This window comes from Pyxicephalus adspersus, chromosome 1 (genome assembly GCF_032062135.1).
Source record: "Pyxicephalus adspersus chromosome 1, UCB_Pads_2.0, whole genome shotgun sequence".
Taxonomy (NCBI): Eukaryota; Metazoa; Chordata; class Amphibia; order Anura; family Pyxicephalidae; genus Pyxicephalus; species Pyxicephalus adspersus.
The window spans coordinates 19,399,760-19,407,845 of record NC_092858.1 but is presented as its reverse complement, the minus strand read 5'-3'; the positions used below and the strand labels follow the sequence as shown (position 1 = coordinate 19,407,845).

The following is an 8,086-nucleotide window of genomic DNA, read 5'->3' as shown; positions in this document are numbered from 1 at the left end:
AATTGCAGATAATTTTTAAGAAATCCATTGCAGATTTGCTGAATCCACCAGGTTTTCCTATTATAGTCTATCTTCTCCAGTCTTGGAGAACGTTGATAAAAAATGTGTGTAAATACAAACCTCTGTATAATAAAAATATACTAAAGTATGTTTTGTATCACACAAGAAAGTCTTCATTACCTATCTGCAGGCCAACACTTTTTTTTATAAAACCAAAGTGGTCCCCAAGAGCTCTTTTACTGTCCCTTCCTGATCATCATCTATTTTATGTACTGATAGCTTTAAAAAGCCTGCAAAATAATCAAAAAGACCAATTTTCTATGTGCAGGCCAGGTCATTCAGCTTAGATTTTCCTTTTATTGCCCAAAAGGCTCTAGATATTGATAAAGAATTTAAAAATATATGCAGTAAAAACGTCAACTGGATACATATTGAATGCTATGTTATATCCCAGTAATGTGGTTCTATATGATGTATATGCTGAAAATACATCACATATTTACAATACATGTAAATATGTAGCTGGAATAGGAGGTGAGGGGAAATCTTCCAATGGGCATGCCTTTTCCCACTGACAAATGTCTAAGAGGGGAGTTCCCTACACATTACGGAGGTTTCCTCCTGCTTCACCTTCAGGACAGTACATGAAGAAATGAGCATAAGCCATGTTCTTTATAACCTTAAAATAAAAATAGCACACAAGTTGTTTAAATTTTTCTGTTTATTACATTGAAAATACTTTGTGTCCCAATGTTATTTTTATTATGGGGTTTCATAAGGAAGAATTGTTAGGATGGCATTCATGCTACTGATTTGGGAGAATGTGACAGCTGAGCTTCTTCTTAATGGTACAGCTGAGACGTTTCATGACATTCATATGCATAAGTTGACAAAAGTATGGACAATGTTTATCTTCTAGAAGCAAAATGTTCTTTTGGAGGATAGGATTCTTTTTGGTTCCAATAAATAAGGTCGAAGTTGATCAGAGAATTGTATGTACAGATGTTTCGTACTTGTGCACACAGCCCTTTTAGTGCAGAGGAAGACCGGTGTAAAAATGGTCTTCGGCACTGAAGGGGCTGGAAATGTCGACTAGGTGCATCCAAGAAACATTGTGTGGTCCGTTTATTCCAGGTAAGACTTGACCAGGAGCCACATCAACAGCACGGTGATCAACACGATCATAAAGTTAAGGAACAGCTCTTGTGTAGATCGCTCCATCTTCTTTTGTGTTGGGTAGTTGTTGGACCAAAAGGAAACTTGCAACAAAAGCCTCACAAAGTCAGCCTGTGGAGACAGAACATATAAAATATCATTTCAAACCATGCATATTGGGTTCCCCTTGCAAGATATAAGGTACTAAAAAATGCCTTGGGTGTGTAATAGTAAAAATATATTTAAAAGAATGATTACATTTAGGCAACAAATTTCCATTGGCAGTTAGCAAAATTTAAAAGGACCAGTCTAACCAAGAATGGTATTTTAATTATAAATGAAGTCTAGTGAGATATGTTAGCCCCTGGCTTAATTTTTGGCTTCAATACGTCAACAGTGAGTTCACCCTGACATAATTCTTGACTTTTGCACATTCTAGCACAGCAGTCACCAACCGAAAATTTGGTGGCACTGGCCAATGTGACCCCCAGCAGGGTCAGGAGAAGGACCTCACTGGGGGGCACATCAGCCAGAGCCGCTGGCCACCAAAATTTTCGGTTGGTGACTTCTGTGCTAGAATGAGCAAAAGTCAAGAATTATGTCAGGGAGAACTCACTGTTGGGCGCACCAGCCAGAGTGGTAGACTATGTCCCCTGTACGGATTGAAGGCTAAGGGCGGGGGGTAGATTTTGTTCCTGGAGCGGGTGGGTTCTGGCATCATGTTGTCATTATGAGGGAAGATTCTTCCCCTTTGAATGACACCCAGCTCCCCAGGCATGCGCGGTCCGGAGCTAGTAAATTTAGTGGCCCGTGGGTCCAAAAAGGTTGGCGATCACTGTTCTAGCACACAGGAGACACTGGAAAGTTACTTTGGCATCTACTAACAATGGAACAAAGTGGAACAAACAACGGAAACATCAGTTTTTTGGGACAGTAACCATATAACTATGGATAACTGCTTTTAAAATCCAAACCCATTGTACCCAGACTGTGAAATTGAAGGTTTTACCATAAAAGGTAAAAAACGGTTAAAACACCAAAGTGTGTCATGACCATGCTAATGCATTATTAGAGATATTATAGGAAGAGTATCTTCTTTCTGAGAGATCCCTAGATTATATTTATTTATTTATATAAAGAAGCTGTAAATATCCTATACTGAAGTATATACAATGTTTACAGAATTCATACCTTACTTGCTAATTACAGTATATCTATAGTCAAAAATAGTTGCTTTTGATACTCTACCACTTGTTTTTGGAATATGGGTGACCATGAGTCTGTCATGTTTGTTTGATATGTATACATGTTTATTTGGGTTTCATTGACATTCTCTATATATAGAGTTGGCAGCATAAGCACAAACAGTTTAACCCGGCTTGGTTACAGAACATAATCCTTACACAATTTTTGTAACCGGTTATTACATAAGCCAAATAGCAAACTGCTAAAAGCTGTAACTTAAGGTGATAACGTATTAAACAGAAAGAATTTGAGGGTTTGATATACCATAGAGGATGAAACAGCAGACCTGCTTGTTTTATTACTCACATGCTATGTACTTGGAGAAACACTGTGGAGACTCCAGCTGAGACAACATGGCACAAGCAGACTGCAGATACAGCTAAAAAACTGGATTTTTATTACATGTAATACCCAACTGCAGGCTTCAAGTCTGTCAGTGGTTCCTTTCCCTCCTGGAGTTCCTACTTTGTTGTTTTATGCTTTAATATTTTTGCTTATCTTTTTCAGATGTCTTTAGGTTGGTCATGTAAAAGAAAGGGTCCTCTTTCTCTTTGGACCATGGAAGGCAGTCCTCCATGATTCCGAGAGTGATAGTGTCGGTGTCGTTCTCTGCAATGGAACATCAAAGTGCATAGCGACATGGTTATACCAGCCCCCTAGGAACAAGTCCTTGCCCACTCCTAGTGGAACCCCAATCTTCCAGACTAAGGCCCAAAAAACTGGGTGCATTGTGATGGAAAACAATTGCTGTGGGTGACTGGGTTAGAGACGAGGCAACCAGAGCTGTATTTTTTCCTGTTGGTATGGGGCTGTGACCAACTGACTGCTTTCCTCCTTAATTCAAGTGTAAATTACCACATTCACTAAGCTACTTTACCTTTAGCTACATATATTTGACTAATATTATATAAAAACGATCTCATTGGCTTCCGAGATGAGTGACACATGGTTTCTAAGACCAGAACATTAGGCAAATATTTAGCAGTTGTGATTGTACTGTACTAGGAAATCCTAACATTAACATGTAACGTGACCTCTGGAAAGTTCCTGTTACCGGCTGTATGCTCTGCTGGTTGATCCCTTCCCGTCCGACAACTCTTATGTAATACAGTCTTAAGGGTCCTCCTGCATTAGATGGCACACTTGTTGAGTTACTAAGCATGGAGAGATTCCTTATAAAGCCTCCTTATAAGCCTCTTGGTGCCCGAGACTGAAATCTGGGCTGTGTACCATGTAAGTCTGCAGCATGCAGCAAGGAATGCCTGGAACAGAAGTTCATGAATGTTCACGTGTTCCGATTTTGAGCTGAGTAGAGCTGTGTGTTTGTGTTTAAAGTCTAGTTTTACAATACTATATTTCAGACAAATATGGTATTGTTTGGAATTTTCAGTGAAATCAGTTGCTATATAGTAGTATCCAATTCACATCCATGTATAGAATATATATACTTTGCCCAGTTAGATTTTTTTTCTATTTTCGATGTTTCCCCAATACTGTGGACAATTACTTCAATTTTGTCAAGTCTACAATTAGAAAACAAAAATGATATACTGGATAAAAATAATACCCATATACCAATAAAGTATGGTGGGGTGTTCCATGGTTTATTGGTAGCCATGATCCCTAGCCGTAATGGAGGAGGCTTACTTTTGTTCTCTCTTTTTCTGCATGTATGCCTAATATACTTCTATGGAAGTCAAATTGGACTGGTAATATGGAATCACTGTCTGTTTACTGAAAGCACCCCAAAAGAATACTGAAAATGCACCCCAATTGGAAGATCCAGGAGGTTTGGCCCACAAAAGAACCATAGTCATGAAATGGAATATTTATTTCATGTTTAGCAGTGGAAGATCTTGCAAGAAACAAACCCAAAACATTAATCTCTCCACTTAACTTTATTTGAGCAAAATGAAGGCCACCATTCAACCTCCCCAATGCACTGCAGTTGTTATAACATCATAAAACATTGTTTTCCCTGCCAATGCAAAAAAAAAACTTACATTTTACTGCTTGTTACTGCAATGCATAAGCCAATCTACAAGCCTGAATAAAATTCCCCTTTTAAAGTCTAAATCTTGGACATATGGCTGGTACTACAGTGTCCCAATTACTTAATATAATAATATAATTTTCCATGGAAAATGTTTGCCTGGTATTGAAACACTCTCAACATTTCTGCATTCTTTTTAAGTTTGACTATTTTCCTTTTGTTGCGGCTGGATTCTTGACAAATATCTCCCAAGACACATTGCTCTATAAGGTTATGTGCTGTGTTAAAAATGTGCCATCGCTTCACCCAGCAACCATAAGCTGTGTGTAGTTACAATAAAATGATGTTTGCAAAAAGAATAAAAAAGAGCCCTGTGCATTTCTTATTTAGTTATACAAAAAATGTCATCTTCAGATTGCAAGTTGATTATTCATTTTGGCTCAGAACACACATATAAAGTTTTGCCTTGAAATAAGTGGCAATTTTGAGCACAAAACACAGCAATTGCTACTTATATAGGAATGTAGCCATTTATACAAATGCATACATAGACCTAATATTTGGATTTTTTTTGTAGAAATAGCACAATATTTACATTAAAATAAACACATTCACATATAAACCTAAACTAAAAATTTCCATAAACGCTGGTGCTACTTATTGGACGTAGAGGTGCAAGGCATAACCCCCCTGCCAACAAAAACACACCCACCCTCTAACTAATCTAAACCTCCCGATGCCTTGCTTGAAAACATGGAAATGTCATTTAATTGTCTTTTAAGTATTTAAGTGGATAAGAGCCTTATGAAACACCTCATTTTTAAACTCTTCAAACGATCCCTTTAGAACTTGGCAACCAGTTAATGCTCAACTGGTATCTTGCTTGAGCCTCACACATCCATGTGCCATTTATTATTTTCAAACAGTATTTACTATGGCACCAACATATTACGCAGCGCTGTACATTAAATAGGGGTTACAAATGACAGAGAGATACAGACAGCGACACAGGAGGAGAAGAGCTTACAAACTAGGAGGTGGGGGAAGTATCACACAATGCACCCAGTAGAAAGAATGGAACCTTCGAACCTCAAAACTTGGTTCCAGATCATTCTTTGCTGGCCAAACTCAAGAATTCCTGACCAGAATTTATTAAACCCATTAATTATAGCTTTTACAGGGCTGGGTTGTTTGCGTGATACCTGACCCTCCTCTCTTCCCAGCATAGACTTGGAACCAGCCATGGTGAAGTTGGTGACTCAATGCTTGCCAGTTAACCCATCACAATGTTGTTGTCCAAACACAAGGAGAATTATGTTCTCTGCAATATAATATCCCAAAAGGAGACTTGAATCCCATGCTTCTTGGGGCCAGTTATTCACTTTAATGTATGTATGCACTGTACCCTGAATTACAAAAGGATTCAGAAGAAGAAAAGGTCCTATGCATGCTGTATTTTATCACTTACTTCTTATTGCTACTGTATTATTGGTACAGAAGTCAAGGACAGATTTAATTTTAGCAGTAACGTGTGCTTATAACGCAGCAGCTACATGCCAACCTTTTCCATCCTCTTACATCCCTGTGCTTGCCATTTAGACACAGCTGAACGAAATATTGTAACAGAAACTGTCCACAGAGTGACAAGTCTAACATACTGTCCATGGAACCTAAAAAAAAATCTATACATATCCAGTATAGAAAACTCTGTTAAGCCTTATGAAATAATTCTACAAAAATAAGAAAATGGTTTGATTGTCTCTAAAAAAGAATTACCTGATCCAATGGCTCAGAATTCCCTAGCCTTGGGGCAAAGGATGTTATCAATTCCTGCTTGGTTTGACTCTTCCCACCTCCTTGAGCAATGTGATTCCTAACTGTGTGTGTTGGAACTAAAGTAGCCAGAGGGTGGGAAGCACCAAGTTGACTGGCAGAGTATGTGATGAGGTCATGCTTGCTGTGTATATAAGGCAAGAACTACATTTAGATAGCCCTTCTCATTTCACATTAGAGAATAATATATACTTAAGCAAGTTATTGACACATAATTATCCAGTACACAATCCCATAATTTGAGTTTCATGGAGTGGATCTGATTCTCCTATGTTACTGTCCTCTTGAGCGGTCCACTTAAACAGGTCGTTAAACCCTGGCCAGTCTACTTATAAATACGCAGCTATTTCCACGCCCGCCTACCTACGTCAGTTTTGATACTGTAGATCCCTCTATTCTTTCTTGACATACAATAAAAGCACCGCCCTTGACAGAGCCAATAATTGGACCATGTGGCCTCCTAAAATCCTCCCTCCTGCTGTGCACAATTGGCTTCCCATGTGGCAGTAGGTTAGGGATCATTGCCAAACCTTCATTAGTAAACTGATATTATTCCATGATAACATGACTTCTATTTATTCTGGAAGACACAATCACGAAAACATCCATAACGCTTCTGTTTTTTTTATATGTATTATATGTATTAGTAAGTTAGACTTTTATTTTTTGGAGGATCTATATTTTATTAAGAAGTGGAGTCGTGATGTTTGACATTTTATTAGGTCACTGAGGAGTGGAGAATATGGAGAGTCTAGTGAAAATGTACGTACTTTAAAATGATGAAGACATACAGACCAATAAATCAGTATTGGGTAGGTTCTAGAATGCTGAAGAACATATTGACTACTTATAAAACAGCAGCTCTCCACTAGGGAGATATAGCAGCAGGTGTTCCTGGGATGTCTTTTAGAGAAGCCACATTTATGTCGGCTTGCTGTCAAAGGCTGAACCCAAGCTTTGCCCCCTGGAGTTATACATAGTCATGAGTGCAGAATTCCATGGAGGGAGCGTGACCATGGCGTTTGATCTTCACCCAAAAGCGGTAACTGTAGCTTTGTAAAGGAAGCTGTTTGACATCTTGTGAACCAGTAAACGTCGTACAGAATTCAAAAACATACAACTGGAATTTGGTTGTGTATTGCAAACCTTACACAACACCCCTATAACCTGTAGTACTCAGTTCTACAAGTAGCAACTTTCAAAGCAGGGGTATTGTGCAGCTGTAGTTGTAACTGTTACAACTTTATAGGATATACTTTGAAATATATCTGGGGCTATTACATACAAATATGGACTTACAGTATGTTAGGACAATACAGGGAATGTCACTTGGGATCTGTCACCGGCGTCTGTAGCTGGGGTTTGTCACTATGATCTGTCACCAACTGGTTTGTCACTGGTGTGGTCTGCCACTGACTATTCTGGTCCATCATTAAATCGTTATGTTAAAAGGGTTTATCACTGGGGTTGTGTGTCCCTAGTGTCTGTTACAGGGGTCTGTTACTGGGGTAGTCTGTCACTGATTGGTCTGTCTATCATTTGGAGTCCATCCCTGGGGTTTGCCACTAAGAGCTGTCATATGGGGTCTGTCATTAGGTGATCTGTCATTGAGGGGACTGTCGCTAAGGGTCCGTTAATGAGAGGTCTATTGAGGAAACGTGTGTTAATACAAAATAAATAATGCTACTTGGGGTCTGTCACAGTGAGATCTCTGACACTTGGGGTCTGTCACTGGGGGTTCTGCCACTGAGGAATCTGTCATTGCAGGGTCTGTCATTGAGAGTTGTTTAATTGAGAGGGTTTGTAATTGAGAATCTGTCACTGGGGTCTCTGGTGTCTGTCCATGGTATTCTGTCCATG

General features: G+C 39.0%; 1 protein-coding gene across 1 annotated transcript; it reads right to left on the bottom strand.

Annotated features, from left to right (window-relative positions):
• Positions 1-703: 703 nt before the first annotated feature.
• On the bottom strand, positions 704-6,278 carry LOC140343205 (sarcolipin-like). The gene is made up of 2 exons (XM_072429797.1): positions 6,170-6,278; positions 704-1,287 (listed from the first exon to the last, which is right to left on the bottom strand). The coding sequence occupies exon 2, from the start codon at positions 1,219-1,221 to the stop codon at positions 1,126-1,128; it is 96 nt and encodes a 31-aa protein (XP_072285898.1). The 5' UTR covers positions 1,222-1,287; positions 6,170-6,278; the 3' UTR covers positions 704-1,125.
• Positions 6,279-8,086: the final 1,808 nt, after the last annotated feature.